The 25,443-nt window shown below is 40.1% G+C and overlaps 1 protein-coding gene across 2 annotated transcripts in view; it reads left to right on the forward strand.

Moving 5' to 3' along the window:
* The window catches only part of LOC117547445 (arf-GAP with coiled-coil, ANK repeat and PH domain-containing protein 3-like), a 107,477-nt gene that overhangs the window by 29,325 nt on the left and 52,709 nt on the right, over positions 1–25,443 (forward strand). For both annotated transcript variants that reach the window (XM_034218200.1, XM_034218201.1), the window contains exons 2-4: positions 13,584–13,641; positions 18,156–18,275; positions 19,237–19,290. In XM_034218200.1, the coding sequence (XP_034074091.1) occupies positions 13,584–13,641; positions 18,156–18,275; positions 19,237–19,290 (232 nt within the window). The remainder of the gene's footprint in view (positions 1–13,583; positions 13,642–18,155; positions 18,276–19,236; positions 19,291–25,443) is intronic.

The following is a 25,443-nucleotide window of genomic DNA, read 5'->3' on the forward strand; positions in this document are numbered from 1 at the left end:
GTCTGTCGCTCAAAACACCAACATCTGGTTACTCAAAACCGATGCAGATTTAGTGTTAGAGGGTTTAATAACTCATTGTTGGATGGCTGAATAACCCACTCCTACAAGATGGATTGGAAACGGCACTTAATGTGGATGCTGATGATGTAGAAATGGGTAGGGGGGAGGTTGTTGGGGCTTCTTGTAGAAGAGCGACCAGGCTTTAATACACACACTGACAGCACCTGTCCAGAGACATAAAAGTTAACCTTGTGATGGATACCACCCATCCAGTACATGCAGCTGAATGACTTCATGCTCTGACCTTCATGTTGTCATCGAAGCATAAATGATTATTGCAGAAGCAGACATGTCACTTCTGTGAAGCCATTAGTGCAGATGTACGTGGTTGAAGATGGTTGGTGGTTAGTGCAGGGACAGCAGCACACTCTGTACAGTCTGCTGCAGAAATGTGAGCGGTGTTTATAGACCAAGCTCTCTCCTCTTTTAGAACAGACCTGTTTAAGAATGAGAAACACACATAAGCTCTCTAGTGGAAATACAATCCTGGGTTTATGAAACAATAGTCAGGGATTTGAGCGTATGCAGGGGAGGGTATTACTGGAGACATTTGAACTCCCTCTGCACCTTAAATGCATTAGGATTGGGTTACAAGAGATTATTGGGCAGGGCTTTTTTCAAATTATTAGGATGACGATGTTCAGAATTTCTTCTGAGGTCATGCAGTTTACAATGATAGACGAGGCAAGAGTACTTTCAATTCTTAGTAGGTTTTTTTATATATTTGGTCCTTGATTTCATATAGAGGGAACCAAAAGCAGACTTCTAATGTCTTCTAATGGCTGAAATAACTGCCACTTAGCTTCATGAGTAAGTGAAAATGTCTGACTTATATGGTATAATAAGGGGTATATTCTGACCTCTTCACCAGCCACTGATCATGTAGAAGACATGGAAACATATATTGGGTTACATTAGTAGCGGTTTCTAGACTATAAATTACTCTAAGTCCAATAAAGCAAAAGACACAACCACTAATGTTAGCTTAAACTCTGATAGAGCATTCAAGGTTGGCATCCACAATGGGAATAGTTAAAGAAGTGTGCTAGTTTTTCAATTAACATGCAGTAACACAAACTGGTAGTTATGTGCATCTTGTCCGTGGAAATAATGTTACTCCTGGAGGTAAGCTAGTTAGAAGGACCTGCAGATAAACACAAATATTTAATAATCCTTACAGTTTTGTTCTTGTATATATGGTTAAATTCTATTTAGGAAATAAAACACCGCCATCCAGACTCTTTCCAAGTATTGCTCCAAATATTACTACATTTAAGGCTTGATTGACCTGTCGAGCCTGGTTACGGTTGTTCATCTGTTATTGGGACAGTTGTTGTACCGCGGGCGAGTTTAAATGACCGTAACGTTTTTTGGAAGATATTTATAGTGTCTGAAAATGCTCTGGCTTGTATTTGTGTAAGTGCGTGGCATTGCATAGCCAGCGAGGTCTCCTCGAGCCTGCGTTAGTTTATGTAGTAGTGTAAGTAAGTAAGTAAGTAAGTATATATTGGAAAAGAACACCACCATCCAAATGCTTTTAATGTTAAGTATCGCTCCAAATATTAAACAATTCAAAGCCTGACTGACCTGAAGTGCCTGGTTACGGTCGTTCATCTGTTATTATGACAGTCGTTGTACTGGACCTTTTGAAGTGACTCTGAAAATACACTTGGTAAATCAAATCAAGTTTTATTTATATAGCAAATTTTTAAAACGATTTTTGGTCGAGCCAAAGTGCTGTACATACAATAAAAACACTTTACAGCAAATACAACAGCACAAATAAAAAAAATGGTAGTATTTGTGTAAGTGCTTGGCGGCAGGGAGCTAAGAATAACCCAAGCTTCTGTTGCTGAAGGGAAAACACTCCTGACCCCCCCCCCCTTCAGTCAGCCAGCCATTCAGCCACTACAGCCTTAATTAGGACAATAAAGCAATCAATAATATGACAAAAATGCTGCCATTTCTCCAGACAGGAAGTGGCTTCTTCACAATGGGGCCCTCAGACAGACGGGGCCGCCCCCCTCTCCAGACCCTTTGGTTCCCCCTCCTCCACACTCCCAAATACTCCATCCTGATGACATCAGAATCAGAAACGGGTTTATTGCCAAGTTTGGTTTACACATGTGAGGAATTGGCCTTGGTGTATACTGTATGGTGATTACATAAACACAGTCAAAGAAGATACATTGTGAGAAAATTACAAAAAAATAAAACCATTATAAAAAGCTATTTTAAAACAACATGTTATAACATTAAAATAAAGAGAAATATTAACATGAGATATAGATTTGAACTGGTTAACCCCCATACTTATAACACTCAACCAGTCCTATTTTAATTAACATGTATTTATGAATATTGTATTTATTTGTTATTTCTATTTTATTCAATTTTTTTAATTGAATTATCTATTTTAAATAATTGAATACTTGTTTATTCAGTCCTGTGTTTATTGACTTCTGTTTTAGTTATTTTAAGTTATGTGTTGCTTAGTATTTATCGCTTGGGAAGGGTATAGTTTTATTTGTATTTTTGGTTTGTGTGAAAGAAAAGGGCTGTATAAATGAAGTTTGATTGATACCAACAACTATGTTCAGTGTCATATGACAAAATACTCATAAAATAAAGTAGAATAAATATTAAATATGTGCTGTATTGTTTGGAAAGCTGTGCAGATTAGAAGAGGTAGCTCTGTGGCAGTGTTTGGATGCAGATGCTGCAGACTGACATCAGACTGAGGATCACTTGCAGTCTGCGCTACAGCTGTTCTCATTTGTATTCTGGCAGAGAGACATCACCCATTGTGTGCTTCACTCCCAGAGGGACGAGTGCAGTAGGTTTAGTCTCTGTGCCCCAGCCGGAGGATTGTTTTTTGGGATGGGGTACACGGCTCTATTTTAGGGGTCACTACCTGGACCAAGTGCTGGCTCTCTCCTCAGTGCCCCACCTGCTCGTTCTCCATCCAGACCACCAGGAGGATTCACCCTCCAAAACACACAACCCTCTGGGGCGTGTGAGCCCAGCTGCATCCTCTCAAACTGCAGCCAGGCCACAAGAGCGATATTTGGGTACAGATTTTAGATTCTTATAAGGCTGCACCATTAATTTAAATGTCATTGAAATCGCAATATTGAAGTGCAATATTAAATTAGCAGGATCCCAATACTTTTTACTTCACTTACTGTACATTTATTTAGTAGCTTGATCAACTGGTTACTTTACATACTATTTAACATGCATTAGAAACTAAGATTTACAAACCACTCAACAGTCTATTTAATAATCAAAAGTACTTCAGTATGAAAACTACAACCTGACCATTGTTCGGTATTATAAGTACTTTTACTTTAAAGTTTATTTTGCTAATAATATTTGTGCAGCTAAGAAGGTAAACACTTTTCTCCCATAAATTATTTCTGGAATAATGTAAACATTGTTGCTGCGAGATGCTTGCTGAAGCTCTAAAAGTTTGCACACGACAATAGAAAGCCAGCTTGGAAAACATTTAGTTGCTGTAATACTGCATCATGGGATTAAGAAGCGCGGTTGTTTATAAATTAAACCCAAATCGAGGTGTTCTGCTGCTTTGCACCAGTAAAAGTACCTCAGACGTTCCTCTGAACGCTCCGTCAGCATCTAGAAACCACAAGAGCTACCGCTCGCTCAGCACAATCCCACTGTTAATTGTTTTTTTTTTACACTGAAGCTTAAATCCTGCACACAAACGGGGGCACTTAACCTCAATCTGCACTGACAGGTAATAAAGTCACGGTGATAAAGTCACTGTTGCTTTACTGCAGTTTAAGGGTCTCCTGATGAGCTGTTAATGGTGTGAGGATGGTCATCTCCTGTCATGAAGTCGTGTTATTGTCTACTTAGCTTCTGCGTTCCCCATGGTGTGAATAAGGGTCGATCCACAAGCTCATCGGGGACCTCTCCGGCCCACTTAGGAGACGGTTGCTGTGACTACGGGACCCGGGGTGGAACCGTGTGCATCCATTATGAGAGGCATGTGCAGTGAGGGGGGGTTTCAGCCTGGAGGGGGGCTCAGCTGGTCCACACATCTGGATCAAGGAGCCGAGATGTCGCTGTGTTGAGTTCAGTTTCATTCAGACACGACCGCTGTATTCGTCTGCCTGTATTGTTTTGTGTTCATTTGTTGTAACTTTGTTCATGCTGCCCTCTTGGCCAGGTCGCTCTTGAAAAAGAGGTTTTAATCTCAATGAGACTTTTACCTGGTTAAATAAGGATATATAGAGCAGCCCTGTGTGGAGAGGGGCTTTGAAATATTCCCTTTTTATTGCCTCAGAAGTAAATGTAATATAGAATCAGATTTCCTTTATTCGTCACACAGCGGGGACATTTACCGTGTCACAGCAAAAAGTGGCGTTAAAAAATACCTTTATATGAGACGTTTGATGGTTATGCAATATGGTTGTGTGTGTGTGTGTGTGTGTGCATAAGTCTTGGGTTAACATGTTAGTTACTTTTATCGGTTGCTTTGTAGTATGTGGTTTTTATGTGGAGTCCAAAACTAATTTCCTTCAGGGCATTCACCGTATCGTATTCAGTAGTGGTGCACGATAATTATCGGTCCGATATTAGGAATTATGACGTCATCCCGATAAACCCGATAAAAGTATTAATAGCCCCGATAATATACAATATATTCTTTGGGTAAAAAAAAGAATAAATACTGCGGTGTGGGTGGATTGGGATGAGGGGCGCTTGTTTTTCACTCGGCTCCTCCCGTTTTGCCAGTACTGTGGTATTAGTGGTTTAGGAAGAGGGGAGTTTTTCACAAATCCAGCGCTCCCTAACTCATGCCTGGCTGTGACGTAAATGGTGTGCGGCCGTGAAGCCAGGACAGTAAACAAACATGTCGTCGGTAGTATGGGACTTTTTCAAAGTTTCAGAGTTAGATAGTTCGCTTGCTATTTGTATTAACAAATGCAATGCAGAAGTTCCACGAGGAGGGAAAAAGGCAACAAGCTATAATACTTCCAACCTGATTAGTCACCTAAAACATTGCCATCGCTACGATGGTGTGTTAAAAGCGTACGAAGACGCCTGCGCTGCTAAACTAGCGGGGAATCCAAAGCCAGCTGCAAAGGCACCGGGGCTTTTACCTATCAACAAGGCTTTTGAAAAAGGCAAGAACTTTATTTGGGAAAATAAATATGGTCACTTTGAAGAGTCAAAACTGTTCTTGGCTTTGTTTTGTTCATAGTAGTAATGCTCATGTCATTTACATTTAATATATATATATATATATTATATTATTATCGGTTATCGGTATCGGTCTTGAGAAGCAGGAAGTTATCGGTATCGGTTTCAAAAAACCAATATCGTGCATCCCTAGTATTCAGTGATCGTCCCACATTTCTAAATTTGGTGTGATTCAATGCTGTTGGACCTACATTTACACAATTATGTTTTTTATACACACACACGCACGCGCGCGCATGCATACACACATACATACAATCCAACTTTATTTATATAGCACTTTAAAACCTTCAGACCAAAGTGCTGTACAGAGAGATAAGCTCACACAACATAATATAAATACATTTAAAATACAAGATACAAACACAAAACAAACCAGAATAAACGTAATAATTAAAAAATAAATTACAGCCATATAATAAAAACAATAGACCACTGAAAGCAAATAAAAGCAACAATCTACTTGTTTCCGAATGCTAAGGAGAAGAGGTGGGTTTTAAGACGGGATTTAAAAGCAGTCAGTGTGGGAGCCTGTCTGATGAGCAAGGGCAGGTCGTTCCACAGTTTAGGGGCGGCAGCAGAGAAAGCACGGTCCCCTACGCTTAGACTTTGTTTTTGGCACCCTCAGGAGCAACTGATCAGCTGACCTGAGAGTGCGAGTGGGCGTGTAGCTGTCTATCAGCTCAGAGAGGTAGGGCGGGGCCAGGCCATTGAGGGCTTTAAAAGTAAATAAAAGAGTTTTAAAATGAATCCTCAAATGAACGGGCAGCCAGTGGAGCGAAGATAAGATGGGGGGAAATGTGCTCGTATTTGCGTGTGCCAGTTAGTAGCCGTGCTGCTGCATTTTGCACCATCTGCAGGCGAGCAAGGGAGGATGCACTTATCCCCATATATAGTGCATTACAATAATCCAAGTGGGAGGTGACGAAGGCATGGATTCCCGTTTCAAAGAGGTCACTATTTAAAAAAGGTTTTATTTTGGCTAGCTGCCTGAGGTGGAAGAAGCTGTTTTTAACAACTGCCTTGATCTGGCTGTCAAGCTTGAGTTCAGGGTCCATCTTTATCCCAAGATTTGTGATGTTAGGCCTGGTGGAGTAGCCCAGGGATCATACATACATACATACATACATACATACATACATACATACATACATACATACATACATATATATATATATATATATATATATGTAAGGCTCTCTTTCAGGGTTTGAAGTCTGGGTTATACATCTCCAAGACACTGCTTACAAAACTGTGAGAAATGTATTGAAAGAGTCGTTTCCTCGTCATATTGTCAGAAGTCTGTAGTGTAGGGGTCAACTTTCTATCATTGACCTTTTCTGAACCCATTGAACTCTCATACAGTCCCTTAAGGCCCTGACACACCAAGCAGTCACCAGAGAACTCGCCGACGCCGACTGTTGGCCATGTGTCGCACTGGAACACACCGCAAAGACTGAACTCTCATACTTCAGCCGAGCACGTACGAACTGCGTATGCGTGAGTGGCAATAACTCTCCTTACCAGCAGGCGGCGGTAGTGTGTATTCGTCATTCAAAAGACGCAACAACCGGAAGACAGAGAAGAAGAACAGACTGCGTGATCTAAACAAACAACAAATAGCGTGTGCGTTCCATTTTCACTCTCGTCCATCGAAAACATGTTTCGTGCGGTACTGGAGCTATCAGCCATTGGAGTGTTGCTTGTGGACGACATTCTCAAGCAACCGTTTCACTTCTCATGCACTGATTCGCTAGCTGAACAACCAATCAGAGTGATGTCTTTGTCCGACTGCCTGTGGCCGACGCACGGCCGATTCAACATGATTGGTTAGCTGGCCGGCTCTGTTGTGATTGGTCAACTACTAAGAGATGTCCCGCCCCTTAGCCTATCACGTATAATATGTTGGAGCGCTAGTCGATATCAGTGTGAGTGTTACATAGTGATTTCACTTTGTTCCGGTAGTAGGAAACACACAGATTTTAGCCTTTGCAGACCATTTACATGCACTAAAACCTATATAACACACTACAGAAAACCCCAAGCCTATTTCACAAAATATGTATCTATCCGCTCTAGCCTAAAGTCACTCTCTCGGTCACTCATGTTGGGAATCTGCAGTCGTTTCCAGATCAGAGTTGCTGCTGCTGGAAGGCGTGACGGGGTCGAGCGTCCTGAAAAGCTTAAGCTCTGCATTATCGCAGTAAAAAGGGAAGTTTCAAAAAAATGACATCAGCTATGAAAACAGCTTTTGCTCACAGCAACATAATCCCGGGGTGTGGTGAGCTGAAGGAGATCATCCGAGGTTACAATAACACACGTCCACATGTGGAATAATATGCCATTGATTATTTTAGTAATGTATGTTTCCATTTTGCACGAGTCGGAGCTTTTGACAGATATATCCTCTCTGGAGTATTTCTCTCCCCCCCCCTCTTCACTTCCTCAGATCTTTTATAAAAGGAGAAAAGGGAAAAGCTGTGGGGGTGGAGGGGAGAGTAAGAGCCATCCTCCGTTGAGCAGGCTAATCCACCCAAGGCCAAAGAGACAGAGATACAAGTTTTATTTCCTGCCAGCCGTGGCCGATTTCTGCCACAGATACTCTCATCACAAAGCTGTGTGTGTGTGTGTGTGTGTGTGTGTGTGTGTGTGGTGTGTGTGTGTGTGTGTGTGTGTGTGTGTGTGTGTGTGTGTGTGTGTGTGTGTGTGTGTGTGTGTGTGTGTGTGTGTGTGTGTGTGTGTGTGTGTGTGTGTGTGTGTGTGTTATTGAATGGAGAAGCTGCCTGCCATATATGATTCTTCCAAAGTGCTTGTCAAATGTTGTTTTTGTCGCCAAAAACGATGACGAAAATCATTCTGATGACCTATTTTTCAAGAGGAAAGCAAGACTTCGACAAGATTAAAACTAGCAATTAAAAATCAGAGCAGTCACACAATTTTTTAAATGTTTGTCCATAGACAAAAATGTAAAAATATTTACCAAAAATCACGTTTTAAGGCAATATGTTGTTCAACCACCTTCATGTTTCTGCAGCATTAGACAAAGTAGCCTAGCTCCTTGAAATATAAGAAAGTAACACATAATTGTACACAAGAAAGTAGTCCCATAATACTCAGATGACATAACGTTTAAAAATGCATAACAAAAACAAGTGTTCATACTGTACATGTGTGTTCATTATAAACTCACTCCTTATTGAGCGGTGCAGAAATGAGACCTAAAACCTGGATATGAGTTGGCATTTTACCACTCCTTGTTCGATTAGTAAATACCTCACCAGTGAACGTTTTTAGCTTCTGGCGGTTGCTAACAAGTGACTGAATAAGAATACTAAATCTCTTCCCGCCAAAAAATAGCCACCTTTAGCTTAGCGGTTGTGACGTGCAGCAATGGTACCGTGATGTGGATCTTTACCGTAGCTTTTTGCTTCTTGCAATTGCACTTATGCTTAAATGAGGAGATTATCCTGCTGAACATAATTATGTGTTTGCCACTTATCTTTTCTTCTGCAATAATCCAAAATGTTATGTAAAGAAAACGTCATCACTGCACCACTCTATACACATCAGCATGTTAAACGTTATGCAAAATCCTCTTCCTCATGTCTCTTCTACATCAACATGTGTCCCCTCTTCCTCATGTCTCTTCTACATCAACATGTGTCCCCTCTTCTCCATGTCTCTTCTACATCAACATGTGTCCCCTCTTCTTCATGTCTCTTCTACATCAACATGTGTCCCCTCTTCCTCATGTCTCTTCTACATCAACATGTGTCCCCTCTTCTCCATGTCTCTTCTACATCAACATGTGTCCCCTCTTCTTCATGTCTCTTCTACATCAACATGTGTCCCCTCTTCTTCATGTCTCTTCTGCATCAACATGTGTCCCCTCTTCTTCATGTCTCTTCTACATCAACATGTGTCCCCTCTTCTTCATGTCTCTTCTACATCAACATGTGTCCCCTCTTCTTCATGTCTCTTCTGCATCAACATGTGTCCCCTCTTCTTCATGTCTCTTCTACATCAACATGTGTCCCCTCTTCTTCATGTCTCTTCTTCATCAACATGTGTCCCCTCTTCTTCATGTCTCTTCTTCATCAACATGTGTCCCCTCTTCTTCATGTCTCTTCTACATCAACATGTGTCCCCTCTTCTTCATGTCTCTTCTACATCAACATGTGTCCCCTCTTCTTCATGTCTCTTCTGCATCAACATGTGTCCCCTCTTCTTCATGTCTCTTCTACATCAACATGTGTCCCCTCTTCTTCATGTCTCTTCTGCATCAACATGTGTCCCCTCTTCTTCATGTCTCTTCTACATCAACATGTGTCCCCTCTTCTTCATGTCTCTTCTACATCAACATGTGTCCCCTCTTCTTCATGTCTCTTCTACATCAACATGTGGAAAGAGATTCTGAAAGTTTCAGGAACAAATATTCTCTCTCTTTTTGATCCATTTTTATAAAAACCTGTCTGAAAATGAGCTGATCAGATTTTGGCCACTTTATGATGTCATAACGATGTTTTGGCTTGAGTAACCATTAGCCAATCACCAACCAAGGTAACCCCCCCCCCCCCCCCCCCCACCTTATCGCCTGAATCTCCTCCTAGAGCACCATTGTGTTCTTTGTAACCAAACCTCTCTCAGAGGGGCGTGGGGAGGGGCTCCTTATTTTCATCTAAAGTAACAGACAGAGAATCAGCACTTTGGAAACAGGGCTGAAACAGAGGGGATTATGGGTAATGCTGCAATGTAGGGCTGTGCGATTATGGCAAAAATCATAATCACGATTATTTGGTCAATAATTGATATCACGATTATTTTGACGATTATTCATTGACCATTTATTGAACTTTAAAACAAATAATATTTTACCAATAAACAAGATCAATAAATGTGTTGGAGCGCACTTCCAAAACCATACTAAACATATATTATTAATATGATAAATAAAAATAAATTAGACCAAAATAAATTAAATCCTACATGTTGCAGTGCACTGTCACAACCTACTGAAAACTCCTTAACATATAGCCAACATTTTGGTAAAACATATTCAACATATTCCACTCAGTTAAACGTTGAAGGTTGGCCAACCGTCATGGTCTAGAAGTAACAGGAAATAAATGTTGAACTACAATTTAAGACCAAATAAAAATGTTTAGGCCACCATGGTCACACCATGCTGGTAGGGCTGCTCATGTCATCTCTTAAAGATTTTTTGCAAGAAACACCAGGCTGTTTACATGGTCTGGTTTCAGAGATGAGCGCAGGCAGGTGACAATATTGCCACCTGTACTGAAGACCCTCTCTGAAGAGGAACTTGTGGCAGTGCTGCCACATATGACACAGGAAAAAAAGAAAAGACTCTGAAGAACCCTTTCTTTGCCATTATTAGGGCCGGGACTCGATTAAAAAAATTAATCTAATTAATTAGAGGCTTTGTAATTAATTAATCGAAATTAATCGCATTTTTAATCACATATAAATATTTTACCTGAGAACAGTGAGAAGCAATTTTTTTCACATGGATTTTAGTATACCATTAGGCGCATTCACACCGCAGTACTTTTCCCACAAAGGTTCATGAGAACTCTTTGAACCTGGGGGAGGATTAGGCAAATGAAGCCGCTGACGTCACTTCTTCTTCTTTGGTTTTACTGGCAGGCCGCAAACCACTTCACGGCGTATACTACCACCCAAAGTCCCCGGAGTTAGGGACTGGCTTCAGTAGAAGCTGCTGGGAGTCCCAGCAGCTTCTACTGAAGCCTTCCGAGTAAATCGCCAGAACGCCGACACCTCCTCATCTCCACCGCTCCCATGTTTTATTTTGTGTTGCCAGAAGTTAGTCTCTCTGCGTTTCTGCGCTGGGCTAATGCTAATAATGCTAATGCGAGGATAATAAAATGGCGGCTTCACAAAACTTTTTGGGAGTTTTACGGGGCGTGGTTTGCAATCCGCCCAGCCAATCAGAAATATAGCTCTTTTCTCACAAGAGAGCCGTACGAAAGTCCCTGCTCTCTAGCAGCTCTCTGCTCTCTAGCAGGGACTTTCGTGAGGGTAAAAAGGTTCTCATGAACTAATTTTAGTACCGGCTCTTTTTGGTGTGAACGCGATAAAAGAGGCTAACGTCCACGCTAGCTTCCACGCTAGCTGCTATATGTTTTGCATTGAGGTGATACTTGAGGCTTGATGTGCTGCGGTGATATGCGAATTCCTTTTTGCATAATTTGCACACAACCGTGCTCTTATCGACGCTTCCATCCGTCCGTTTTTAAAACAACATTTCCCACTGTTGTTCACTGTGGTTTGTTGTTGTCTGAAGTCATGAACGTTAGTTGGTGCTCCAGTATAATCGGTACGCCTGAAACTCATCCAGTGAGAAACGTTCCGCGGTGCAAAAATAAGTGCGATTAAAATGCGTTAATTTTTTTAACGCGTTAATTTTTGTGTAATTAATTAATCTTAATTAACGCGTTAAAGTCCCGGCCCTAGCCATTATATAAAAATAGTGTTGCTACAAAAGTATAAATTAGGCTTACTAATAAGACAACTCAGATCTGAAGCTACACAGTAATCTGCTGCAGCAACAGTGCAATAAAAAAGACAACATTAATAGAATCAAACCCATTTTTTGTTGCATTTTATTAGAGTATACAAATAAATGCCTTTAAAATAGGATGCAAGCAACACTAGTTTATGAACTGATCGACTATAATCAATTTAAACAGAACAGATCTTAATGTTTGCATTCTTATACCATTTTGTACAATAATTATCATGAATAAATTCAAACAAACTAAAACTTACAGCTGATTAATAACGGTATCTAAATTGAGTTTTTATTATATCAAAAACCTGTTGAAATGCTGCTGTTATTTTACTGTCCCACAAAAGCGCGTCGCAGCCTCCAGGAAAGCTTCTTTCATAACTTCGCCGTCTTCGAAAGACTTCATGTGTTTCTCAAGAACGTGACTGACCCGATAAGATGCTGTGGTAGCAGCCTTGCTCTTGTTGTTGGGCCTGGTGAAAATGGGCTGCTGTGCATTTAGCTGTGCTCTCAGGCCCCTCCCCTTTTGGAGCGTAGGGCAGAATTAGGAGGGAATTCCGTCTCGTAGCGTTTGTGTACTGTTTTGAAATGCCGCTCCTAAATTACCCTTCTTCGATAAAGCCACGCTCGCATTGCAGATGAGACAGATGGACTTTGAATTGGAATAGATACAAAAATAATGATCCTCCCACTTGGAGTGAAAATTATATCTGTCACTCCTGTTGACCATCCATGCTGTTGACACGGACAACGTCAGCGAACTAGTGCACTGCTCACCAGCCACGCCCGGACACATGGGGTGAGGCCGGCCAATCACAAAGCTTTGATGCGTTCAAGTGCATTATTCTGGCACGGGAACATTATGTTACAGGACATTAACGATAAAACAGAATATTGTTGTTCTATTTTTAGACACATCTCGCGATCGACTGGGAATCTCCCCGCGACCCTTCTTTTTAACTAGTTGCTGCTCTTGTTCTGACATCTTCGCTTGCGCTGAACACTCACAACACATGTCACTCCCACGTGGCCGAGTGGGCTTTTAGGGAGGGGCGAAAGCGCACCCAGCAAAATAATCGTATTTTGTCAATTATGCTGTTTTCCTAATCGTCGCAAACCATAATCGTAATCGCGATTAAAATACGATTAATTGCACAGCCCTACTGCAATGATCTGTTTGGTGTTTGGAGCCACAGAGACATGTTTGTTATATATCTGAGACCTATAATATATATTGATGATAAACAGTATAATAGGGGACCTTTTAAGAAGTGGGAAAGCAGTGGATTTAGGGTCTCCACGATGCAGCTGTGAGCCTCTGGTTGTAAATCACACCTCTCAGTGGGGGTGGTAATAGTGGTGGTTGTGTTGACAGTGAAAATGAGTGGGTGGGGGTCCAAAACAGCCATGTTCCCCCTCACTGTGTCGAGACCCCGTCTGTCACTTTGTTTTGACAGAGCTGAACCGCTCCCAAGACGCCTTCTCCACACTTAAAGCCCAAAACTCTGGCCCGTTTCTGCACGAACACGTCTGCGTTTGGCCCCGTGCAAAATCTCCATCTGTCCCTCTCCGATTTATGGAGGCGCTTCATGCTCTCTGAGCAACGTGGGAAAGATTGTTGAACGGCTGTTTTTCTAAAGAGTTTCTTTCAGTTGTACGGTGACACATTACAACACATGCTTTAACATGTGTTCTTCAACATGTGTTGCTTTAACGGTTTCTCTTTATTTGTATTTTTCAGGGCAAATATCGCGGAGGTGGAAACGGAGGTTGTGGAGATCGAGGCAAAACTAGATAAGGTAAGAAATGTTGTATTACACCCTCATTTATTTGATACTGTCCAACTCGGCACATGCTTACTAGTTACTAATGCTTAACCAATCTACTGCATTACAGGATACAAAAGGATTGGTACACTTTTCTCTCTTGGGGTTAAACTTCCAAGCATGTCGCCGCTTCTCTCCAATCATTGATATTATAGCGGATGTTTGCAGCATCTCTCCAAGGCCACATGTTGCATACTAACTAAAGCAGCTGACACTAACCTATCTGTTTCAGTATGCCATCTCTTAAAAGCCAAATCAGAGCATCATAAAACCAGTTTGTTTCCTTTGGCTTTCTCTTGATGTCTGTGCCTTTTTTGCTTTTTAGTGTTTTTCTTCTAATAAAGATCAAATAGGGTAACATATACAGAAGTCATCCAGCTCAACATTTAAAGTCAGTACAACAACTTTGCCATTTATAATACGCTTATGTTCTTGCTCTTAAAAACGTAAATTGAGATCAGCCCATCTGCTTTTCTTTTGTATGTGTTGGAGTCATACATCAGCTACCAGCATGGTTTTAGCATTTAAATGCATCTTAACATGTATAGAGCCTGCAGATGGAAAAATATTGATTGGAAACATGGACACCCTGTCATCTCCATGTATTAGCGTTGTATATTTGATGTCTTGGAGATAATTGCATGTTATCTTTTGGTTCTCGTAAACAGACTTTGACATTATACCGATATTGGACCCTCTTGATCTTCAGAGGGTATTTCACACACTAATCCCAGGCCTATAATGTGTATATATATTGGGATAAAAAAAAAAAACCTAAAGAAGGAGGAACGTTGTTATGATTTTTTCCATATTATGTCACAGCTTCTTCTTGCAACAGACATTGGAAACAGCTTGCCCATCACCTCAAGCTGTTCACTCCCAGCATGATACTCACTAGCTAATGCCAAAGTGCTAATATTGCTCGCTTCTAGTGACTGAAAAAGGACTGCAGAGTGTCGCTAGTTCAACTGAGGTTCACTTCACGTAAGACTAATCGAGAGTTCCTTATTAAAGGGGACCTATCCTGCAAAATGCACTTTTTGATGTCTTTCATACATCAAGATGTGTCCCCGGTGTGTCAGGGAACTCACGCAGCGTCAGAAAATAAAACCCTCTCTCTTTTCCTCCGAACCCAAATCTCTAAAAACGGGGGGTCCAACGGAGCTGATCCAGATGTGCGTCCGATATGACGTAATATCTGAAATGTGGACCCACGGCCCAATCAGAAACGTTGCTATCAGAAACAATGCCCGACTGTTTTGGACGTAATATGGTCGGTGTTTACATTAGCATCGCTAACACTCAGAGCTAACCTGTACTGGAGAGCATGTGTGTGAAGAAGCAGGAAGTAAAAAGGAACTCACCTTGTGGTATAACCGGCAAGAGAGAAAGCCTTTGAGCTCCAAACTGTTTCAGAGAGAATCCTTGGTAATCCATGATATGGCGTTTCATCACGGCAGCATTTAGTTTAGACGGTAGCTGCCGGGTCCCGCATGAGCTCAGACCCCTCCTTTTTTGAAAGCTTCATTCCCAAATCAGCACTTTTGAAACAGGAAGTGCAATAGAGGGATATGAGGCATGGCTAGAATGGGTGATCTGTATTTTGAGTTTAACACTTCATAGACATGTTTTTTATATATTTTTATATATCTGAGACCTGTGCTATTGCCTAAAAATAGCATGATAGGTGACCTTTAAAGTGTTTGTATTTGTAGTTTCCATTGTAAAAAAACACAGAAACCACCATACAAGTATAGTTTATTTCTCTGTACAAGACAAGAAATCCTCCAGTGTACCACGAGTTAACCAGCTTAAATATAGCATTACAGATCTTCTTATTTTCTATCATGGTTTTAGTTTTTGGCCATATTTATTATTTTTTAAACGTGACGTGGCTCTCACACTGCGTCCCGTTATAAAGAGGCAGGTGTTTTGCCGGTGATGCTCGTGTCACCGGTCCATCTGCTCCATTTGACATTAAATTACAGAACGTGTCTGAGAGAGCCTTCTCTTTCTGCCATCAGTGCAGGAATCCTCCATCATAGTTCATGAACTCCAGTCAGGAATGATTAGTCCTGCTAAACGTCAGCATGTTAGCATTACATTAAAAATGTATTCCAGATGTAAAATCCTTTCCACAAAGATTAGAGTAAGCGCTGACTAAAAGCAAACCAGAGCTTCAGCCTTTTTTGTGTGCAAATGTACTGTCATTTAACAAAGTGTATTGTGTTGTGTGTTGTATTCTATTTCCATGTTTGTAGTATATTGTGATTTTATGACACTGAAAGATATATTTTATATACAGACAATATATAATGTGTTTACTAACTTTAGAAGTGTTTTTTTTAATTGTGAGGCTAGCAGTTTCCTCTCATCCCTTATGCTAAGCTAATTTGCATTACAAAAATAAATAAAAGTATGTATACATTTACTGTATATACAAGTATCTACTCACCAATATACAAAAACACATATAGCCTAAATAAATAAATACACATTTAAAAAAATTTTTTTTTTGAAAAAGTTACAAATAAATTAAAAATCATACAAATAATAATCATATTAATAATAATATTATATATGATATAAAATGAAAAAAAAATGTAGATAAAGGTTGATTGCAAGACACTAATATATGAATATACACTGAACAAACAAGATACAATGTGTTTACTAGATAGCTTTAGAGGTGCTAATGCTAAGCTAATTTGCGTCTTGCTAAAACTTTAAGTGTTCAGACATGGTACCGATTTCTTCTTTAAGTCAAGGAATAATTGGTCTTTAAACTAATATAAATCAGTCTCATGTCTGGTTAGCAGCTGTTTGACTTTGGTGCTGAAAAACCTGGCATTAGATCACACCAAATAAATCCTCTGATGAACATAAAAGCTAAACAAAACACGCTCTGTGTCCGATAGATATCACACATTCTGCTGACAGCCACAGAGAAAACAACCGTGTCACAGTGTTACCGATCTGTGTGGAGCGACGTGCTATCAGGGGGCGAACATATGGAGCGCACCTGAGAGTCACCCACCACCGTCTGTTACCACAGGGATAATACACAAACTGCGGGACACGTCCTGGTCTGTGTGTGGTAATGTGCTGAAAACAGAGGAGAAAATGTGGTATTTTGATTTTAGTTTATTTATTTTTTTCGAGCGTGTAAAACCAAAGAAAATACAAATGAAACAAAAGATGATACAGACATGATACAGTACTATACAAATGAATGCAATAACAACACGAAATATTTAATTAATAATTGAATAGTCTGTATCATTGTCTGATATCAATAAACAACAAAACTTTAGTTAATTACACGTCCGAAAAGGAGTCGGAAGAAGTTTACACTTACATCCGACCCCTTTTTATTTATTTTATTTTATTTTTTTTTTATAACATCTTAATATATGTTAACATACAATATCAATGTATACTTTAACCTTGAATACTTTATATAATCATTCATATAATATATACAGGCAAGTTAGGAGAATGGTGTCTATATATTTATATATACACACATATGTACATACACAAATTCATACATACACAAATTCATAAATAGAATACAAAACAAGAATATAAACAGTTATGGTTTAGCAGTCCCTGTACCTTGTGAGAATTGTGTCTTTATACCTCTTTTTGAATAGTTTGATGTTTGGACATCCCTTTAGCTCCTCACTCACATGTTAGTGTTGTGGCTCAGCTTATAAAAATGTCTAATTCACAGAGCCTGGTTGTGTATGACGAGACAATATTAGATAACAGAAATTCAGGGCTGTAGGATTTTAGACAAACTTAGGCCACAATAACAAATTGCCACATGCAGTACAACCCCCAACAAAACAAAATACATATTTGGTGAATATTTTCTCCCACCTCCTCAATGCTTGGAATATAATTTTGTCGGAGAAATTCCCTTAATGTTTGCAGTTATTTTTGCTTATACAGCTAAAAAACTTAAAACTGATTTGATGTTTTCTCTACTACAATTGTATTTCCTTTGTAACTCTTATGGCGAAAACACACCAGATTAGCGGGGAAACATGGCCTTCAGGAAATTACCATGAAATGTTTATGGGAAGCTGCACCGTGCCATCCATGCTCAGCCATTTTAATTCCGACTTAATTCTTGATTTCTAACAATTAGGGATATTTGAACTTTTATGGATAAGAGAGAACACACAGCTAATCAGTCAATCTTGTCCTGTGACAGAAAATGTATATATTGCAAGAGTCGCACTTTGCATCACCTGGTTTGCCTTCAACGCTATTAAAACTTTTTAATATTATATTATACAGAAAAATCCCAAGGTAAAAAACACTGAACACTAACCAATACCCTTAAATCTTTGTGCTGCATTCCTCACCAAATGTCCCCATATTTCGTCAAAGATATGAACTTGATTTCTACAGTATTTCTCATGTTTCCACTCCTTAAAGTGATATATTTTCATTTGATGTGTCTCTGTGCTCCACAGCTGGTGAAGCTATGCAGTGGGATGATCGAAGCCGGGAAGGCGTACGTCAGCGCCAACAAACTCTTCGTTAACGGCGTCCGGGATTTATCTCAACAGTGCAAGAAGGATGAGTCGATATCGGTGAGGACAGGCCATTTAATCCGGTGTCTCTGTCTGAGGCATTAGAGCCTTTTTTATTTATTTATGTCATATTTAGCCATGTTTAGTGCCTAGGATCAGAGCCACGACAGTTATAATAATAATAAAGCTTTATTTATATAGCACTTTTAATACAACACATCCAGCTCAAAGTGCTTTACAAAATCACAAGTTAAAAACAAACAACAAGAAATTCTCCTCAGATTATTTGTTAAGAACTTTAAAAGGTACATGCAGCAAAATATAACATTTTATCAGATAGACACAAGGAGGTAAAATGTATGATAACAAGGAGGGTGTGTGTGGCGCAGTGGGTTAGTGCGTTGGTGTGTTGGTGTTCGGATCAAACCCCACTGTCAGCATGTCGTTGTGTCCCTGAGACACTTCACCCCAAATTGCTCCTGTGCGGATTGCCCACAGTATTGAGTGTGTAAGTCGCTTTGGATAAAACCGTCTAACAAGTGACATGTAATGTAAAATGTATGATAGTGAAAGTCTCCTGTGATTATGACTTGTGTCTCGTGTGTGTGAGTTAACCTGATTACTAACAGAACAGGAAGTGAGCATCAGATCCGATCTGGAAACATACTTCTGTCTCGTCTCGCAGCACCAAATGCTTTTTCATTGCTTCTGACATTAAGTGCTATTAAAAGCCTTCTTGGCTTCAACCGTCAGACTAATTGAGAGTTCCTTCGTAAAGTATTTGTAGTTTCCATTGTAAAAAAACACTGAAGCAACCATTCAATTACAGTTAATTCAATCCCTCAGAGTACCTCAAGTTAACCAGCTTAATTTTAGCTTTGCAGATCATCTCATTTTCTATTATGGTTTTTGGCTGTATTTATTTCTCTCTTTTACTTCCACATACAAATATAGCAGCTGTTCTGAGGAGAAAATATCCTCATGTACTACTTAAAGAATTATGTCATTTTCTTCTGTGTAGGAGTGCCTGGAAAAGTGCGGCGAGAGCCTCCAGGAAATCATCAACTACCACATGGTGAGTCTTCCGCTCCGCACATGCTCCACATATTGAGATGCAATGATTTCATCCAACATTAGCTGAGCTTTACAGGCCTCACAAGGCTCCTTTATCCCCGACTTCACTGAGGGTCAAGCTCCGGCTGTGTTTGAACTGATTCCACATGGACTTCTTCTTTCCCACATCATTAAATCTGTCCGTCGCTGTGAAGCTGTCAGGACTGTCAGTCAACACTGTATCACATCTCAGATGGTCCCACAGAGAGCAAAACGGCCCGGAAAACACACAAAAGTGGGTTTTATATAAGAAAAGTATGTAAGAGGGTTAAGTGAATTACTAACTAATAAGGCAACCCTTGAACATTGAAAATAAATGCCTTTAATATCAGTTTTAAGCCATTTTTAGAACACATTCAGGGTTGTGAAATCTCTCATTAGCAGGTGTTTTTTTAAATGTATTTTTGTTAATAATTTACATATGTTGGTATCCCATTATTAAATAGAATCGGAGGGATGAAACCCTCTTTGATGGTCACACATGCAGAGCACACAGCAAACAGTGAAATGTGTTCCCTGCTTTTAACCCATCCTTGTACCAGGAGTCTAGTACTAGGAGCAGTGGGCAGCTATTGTACAGCGCCCGGCGAGCAATGGGAGTGGGGGGGGGCAGGGGGGTGTCCGGTGCCTTACTCAAGGGCACCACGGCAGGGCAGGAGGTGAACTGGGACCTCTCCAAGTAGCAGTCCACACTCCATATTTAGGTCTGGTCGGGGACTTGAACCGGCGACCCTACGGCTCACAGTCCCTACTGACTGAGCAACTGCCGGACAAAATACACGCTTACCTTCCAATAACAAATCCCTTCTGGGGATATAAGTGTTAAAATATTAAATTAAATCATTTAAATCATGCATTTTGATGATTTAACTATTTATAAGTTGCTGAGAAATGTGCCGATTGTCGTCAGCCCATTTCCAGGAATAGTTACCCGTCCCTATTTATAATTTATAAGCCGTATATACAGTATATATATATAGTTTATCATACATTTTTGATAAGCCTCATCGCAGTGTATGTGTGTTCCTCACTCAGAGATTCGCAATACACTTTACTCGATATTAAATGAAAGAAAACAAACACTTTAATCCATTTGTTGAATCTGAATCCTTTAAAATCCTTCATTGGATGTTAAAGGAAAAATAAGAAGAACTCAAAGATGTCTTATCATTTGTTTTGCTGATAAAGCACAACTTCAAAACTAGATGAGCATCCTAATATATGAACTGTAAATGTAAACGGCTTTACAGAGTTGAAATTAACGATAATTAGCTTCAGCTGATCCAAATCTACCACTGGTTATATTAACCGTTGAAACCAATGATCAGCAACGACTGAAAATAAGAAGCATCTAACTTGTATAAGAAGTGTGGGGAGACATAAAAGATTTGTTGGTGCAGCAGTTTTGGGGATTTTGACGAACAGGAACTAGAAAAATGTATCTGGATATTAAAGGGGACCTATCCTGCAAAATGCACTTTTTGATGTCTTTCATACATCAATATATGTCCCCGGTGCGTCAGGGAACTCACGCAGCGTCAGAAAATAAAACCCTCTCTCTTTTCCTCCGAACCCAAATCTCTAAAAACGGAGCTGATCCAGATGTGCGTCCGATATGACGTAATATCTGAAATGTGGACCCACGGCCCAATCAGAAACGTTGCTGTCAGAAATAATGCCCGACTGTTTTGGACGTAATATGGTCTGTGTTTACGTTAGCATCGCTAACCCTCAGAGCTAACCTGTACTGGAGAGCATGTGTGTGAAGAAGCAGGAAGTAAAAAGGAACTCACCTTGTGGTATAACCGGCAAGAGAGAAAGCCTTTGAGCTCCAGACTGTTTCAGATCCTTGATAATCCATGATATGGCGTTTCATCACGGCAGCATTTAGTTTAGACAGCAGCTGCCGGGTCCCGCGTGAGCTCAGACCCCTCCTCTTTTATTTTTTTATCAATTCTTTTTTATTTTTAAAGCTTTATACCCAAATCAGCACTTTTGAAACAGGAAGTGATATAGAGGGATATGAGGCATGGGTAGAATGGGTGATCTGTTTGGTATTTTGAGCAAAACACTTCATAGACATGTTTTTTACATATTTTTATATATCTGAGACCTATGCTATTGCCTAAAAATAGCATGATAGGTGACCTTTAAAACCTTTCCCTCCCTACATGCATAAACATTAAATGCATTGTAAACTACTTGTTAAATGTACAAAACAATTTCTGTTAAAGGTGGGGTAGGTAAGTTTCAGAAACCCGCTCGAGATACACTTTTTGTTATATTCCATGGAATGCTCTTAACATCCCGATAGCAATGAATATCTTAAGTGCTTTGACAAAAAATCCATAAAAAAATGTACTGTAAAAAGCACGAAAACGGATTGGATTGCCGCCCTGTCTGTCAGCCTTCCATCTCGTGCACGCACAAATGTATCTCGTGCCCTCATTGGGCGTGCCGTCATTGGGCGTGCATTGCGCGTTCATGTGTGTTGGAGGAGGTGCTCTGTAAGGAAGTCTGAAGGAAGGGACGGATTCTTTTCGGCTGTGTACTTTCAAATTTTAGTGCACTCGAGCTGGTTTCTGAAACTTACCTACCCCACCTTTAAAATGTATTCATTAGTTGATAAAGCTGCATGTTTTGCAAAATAAATACACATTTTGATTATTTTTGACTGATATTGTAAATGAGAATCACAGTATTACTGTATAATACATTATCATTGAAAAATACATTTAAATTATTCCATTTTTTCAGAGGGTCTGTATTTGTGAAGTCTATAGAATATGATTGATTGGCCCGGATATCGCTGCAGCTTCACAATACTAATATTAAGTCTTAAACATATATTGTGCTACAGTATCTGCAATTTGATGATAAATCGATAAAATATTTGAATTAACCCGTGCCCGCCCTAGTTAGTTTTCCTTACAACTTGTCTATAAAGCATTGGCAAACGAGTCATTAACGTTATTAACGGCAGTAGTAACATCGTAAAAACCTATTATAAACAATGCTTTAGTAGAGACCGCTACAGTAAAAGCCTTGTTTTTGTACATTATCTGTTCAACAAGGCAGTTATGTACAAGTATTTAAGGTCATATCCACTCATCTAACGGCAATAACATTCCTCAGAATCAGAACCTTGAATAACAATAACAATTAGGTAATATTTGTAATAGCTTTACAGCTGTGGGGTTTCCCCTCCGAGGCTCCTGACCTCTTGACCCCTGAGGCCCTTTGAAGTCCATTAGCTGGGACCCTTGTGTGTGTGTGTGTGTGTGTGAGTGTGTGTGTTGTGTGTGTGGTGTGTGTTGTGTGGGGGGGGGGGGGGGTGTGTGTGTGTGTGTGTGTGTGTGTGTGTGTGTGTGTGTGTGTGTTGTGTGTGTGTGGTGTGTGTGTGTGGTGTGTGTGTGTGTGTGTGTGTGTGTGTGTGTGTGGGTGTGTGTGTGTGTGTGTGTGTGTGTGTGTGTGTGTGTGTGTGTGTGTGTGTGTCGGGGGTCAGCTGACAGAGTGAGGGTCAATAGAGCCGCGATGCTCAGCCAGGCGAGGATTAGCTTCAGACAAAAGTGACCTTAGTTAACCTTGAGTGTGTTATATATGGTCTGGCATGTGTACAGTATGTATGTGTGACTGTCTATAGCATGTAGTCAGACAATAGTGTCCTCCAAGCTGATGTGTTTGTGCCAAACTCTTGTTTTGCTACCAGACACATTATTCCTTATGAGACCTATAATATATTGATGAAAAACAGTATAATAGGGACCTTTAAATCTTCATGTTGCTTCTTTTGAGGATGGAGGATCTGGTTGTCCAGTTGTTGCTGTTTTTTTAGTTTAGGTTATCCATTTGCCTTTTACTTTAAGTAGAGGAAGATCTGGTTCCTACGGTCCCTGGTGTGACCTCCATCGTTTTGTTCTTCTTGGCGTATCCTCCAGGATTGCATAGTTTCATTTAGTTTGATTGAAATGTTATTATAGCAGCCTCTCGGCGTTGGCGTCTCAAATTGATGTCGTAGGTCACAACCTCAGCCACAAATGTTTTAATGTTGTTTTGTCAGAATCAGAATCGTTTGTATTACCAAGTAGGGTTACACATACGATGAATTTGCTTTGGTATATGAAGAATATGTAGTCGTATCAGGGACAACAATATCAGCCAATGAAGCAAAGGTTGTTATCCGAGCAAAGAAAAATGTTATATATTATTCTCTTCTGCTTCAGAGGCTTTAAAACAAATCAGAGCAGGAATGTAGATGAATATACTTTATTATCTCTGTAAGGAAATTAGTTTTGGACCCCGTCCTCCAGAAGATAAAAGTCATACAAACTATTTTGAATACTTTGTAATAGCATGGTTTACGACAGGACTTTATCAGACTGTATTTGTTTCGACTAGAGCAGGGGTGTCAAACTCAATTTCATCACGGGCCACATCAGCATTATGGTTGCACTCAAAGGGCCGGTTGTAACTTTAAGACTATATAAGAATACATATATACATATTTTAAATATATAAAATAATGTATTATATTACATTATTTCCTCTGCATTGGATTTTTATCAAATAGGGTAATAACTTCATAATTAACTACGTCTGAAAACAGAAGTCTAGCGCAAATAATTGCAAGTCTCTTCAGTGAGAATGTCACAAAATGATTTGAAGAAAAAACACATTCTGAAAATCAAAAAAAAGAAGTAACATTTTGAAAAAAAAGAACAATTCTGAGAAAATGGCAAATTCTAAGATAAAGGAATATCTGAGATGCATTGTGGGACATGTAGTTTATGGGCAACGTGCTTCTGTAAAGCTGCACGTAACCGTATAATAAATTATATTCTTTGCAAGCTCTTGTGGGGCCACAGCAAATGAAGTCACGGGCCAGATTTGGCCCCCGGGCCTTGAGTTTGACACCCCTGGACTTGAGTGTACATTTACCCTTACAAGCAGCACACTCTATAATGCATGTTAAATACAAATAAAATACTAAAAACATCCCTGAATAGTTTATTGGAAAACTATCTTACCGAACCTTCGGATCTTTATTTCAAAATCCAAGAACTACTGATTCCTTCTTACTCTATATATATCATCACATTATAATGCAATAATGGCAGACCCGGCGTCATGGCCGGGCCTGCCCATCCAGGATTTGGGCCCTCTGTTTTAATCAGGGCTGAATAAAACATTTTAATTGTTTTATTATGTTTATTGTTATTTGTAGGGCTTTGTCCTAATATTTATTTTGTTTTAAACTATGTTGAAAGATTAGTTTAATATCATTTTTTTGCGAGACTGGTTTTTCTCTAGGTTGAGTCCATGGTTGAGTCGTGTGGGTTTTTGAGTGAGATGCGGCACAGCAGCCTGTCAGTTTACTCTTGCTAGGTTAGTTTGGCTATTATCATTTATATTTATCTGCAACAATGGATATCAGGAAGTGGTTCATGAAAGGAATATGGCAACTCAGCGCCAGATGCAGGCACATTAGAAGATATCAGTTACGTTACCAACGAGCTAGCAAGCCAGCCAGGGACAAGGGAGGCTGGCAATCAATTATATTTTGAAGAGAAATTGACTCAAGCCGGCTCTCTCACAAACTCCGGCTCTGTGCGCAAGCAGACCGCTGCACATGCTCTCTGCCTCGCTCAATCTCTCTCTCTCTCTCCCTTTCTCTCCATGGCTCAACCTCAATCCACCTCTCCACCCTGTGTGCACTCCTCAGGTTTGCCTGCATGCTTTCCCAAGTTGGCACAGCGTTACAAATGTGCCACAAAACCAACCAATGGATGTAGCCTATAATAAGCCGTCCAACAGCCCCCCCCCCCCCCCCCGTTGACAATTCAGATTTCCCGGGATATGTAAGTTTCGGGGTGGGCACGCCTAGGGCTGCACGATTTTGGGAAAAAATCTAATTGCCATTTTTCTGACAAATATTGCGATTGCGATATTTGTTTTTAAGCGACCCAACGGAAGTTTATTGTAAAATGCGGCCATATCTCCGGCTAGGAAGGTCGTATCAACGTACTCCCGTCTCTAGCACCCCCGCAGCCCGAGCTACGAGTGAAAGAACTAAACTTACATGAAACTCCCGTTGGGTTGCTTTAAAGTCAAGCTT

The sequence above is a fragment of the Gymnodraco acuticeps genome, unplaced genomic scaffold (assembly GCF_902827175.1).
Source record: "Gymnodraco acuticeps unplaced genomic scaffold, fGymAcu1.1, whole genome shotgun sequence".
NCBI classification, from domain to species: Eukaryota; Metazoa; Chordata; class Actinopteri; order Perciformes; family Bathydraconidae; genus Gymnodraco; species Gymnodraco acuticeps.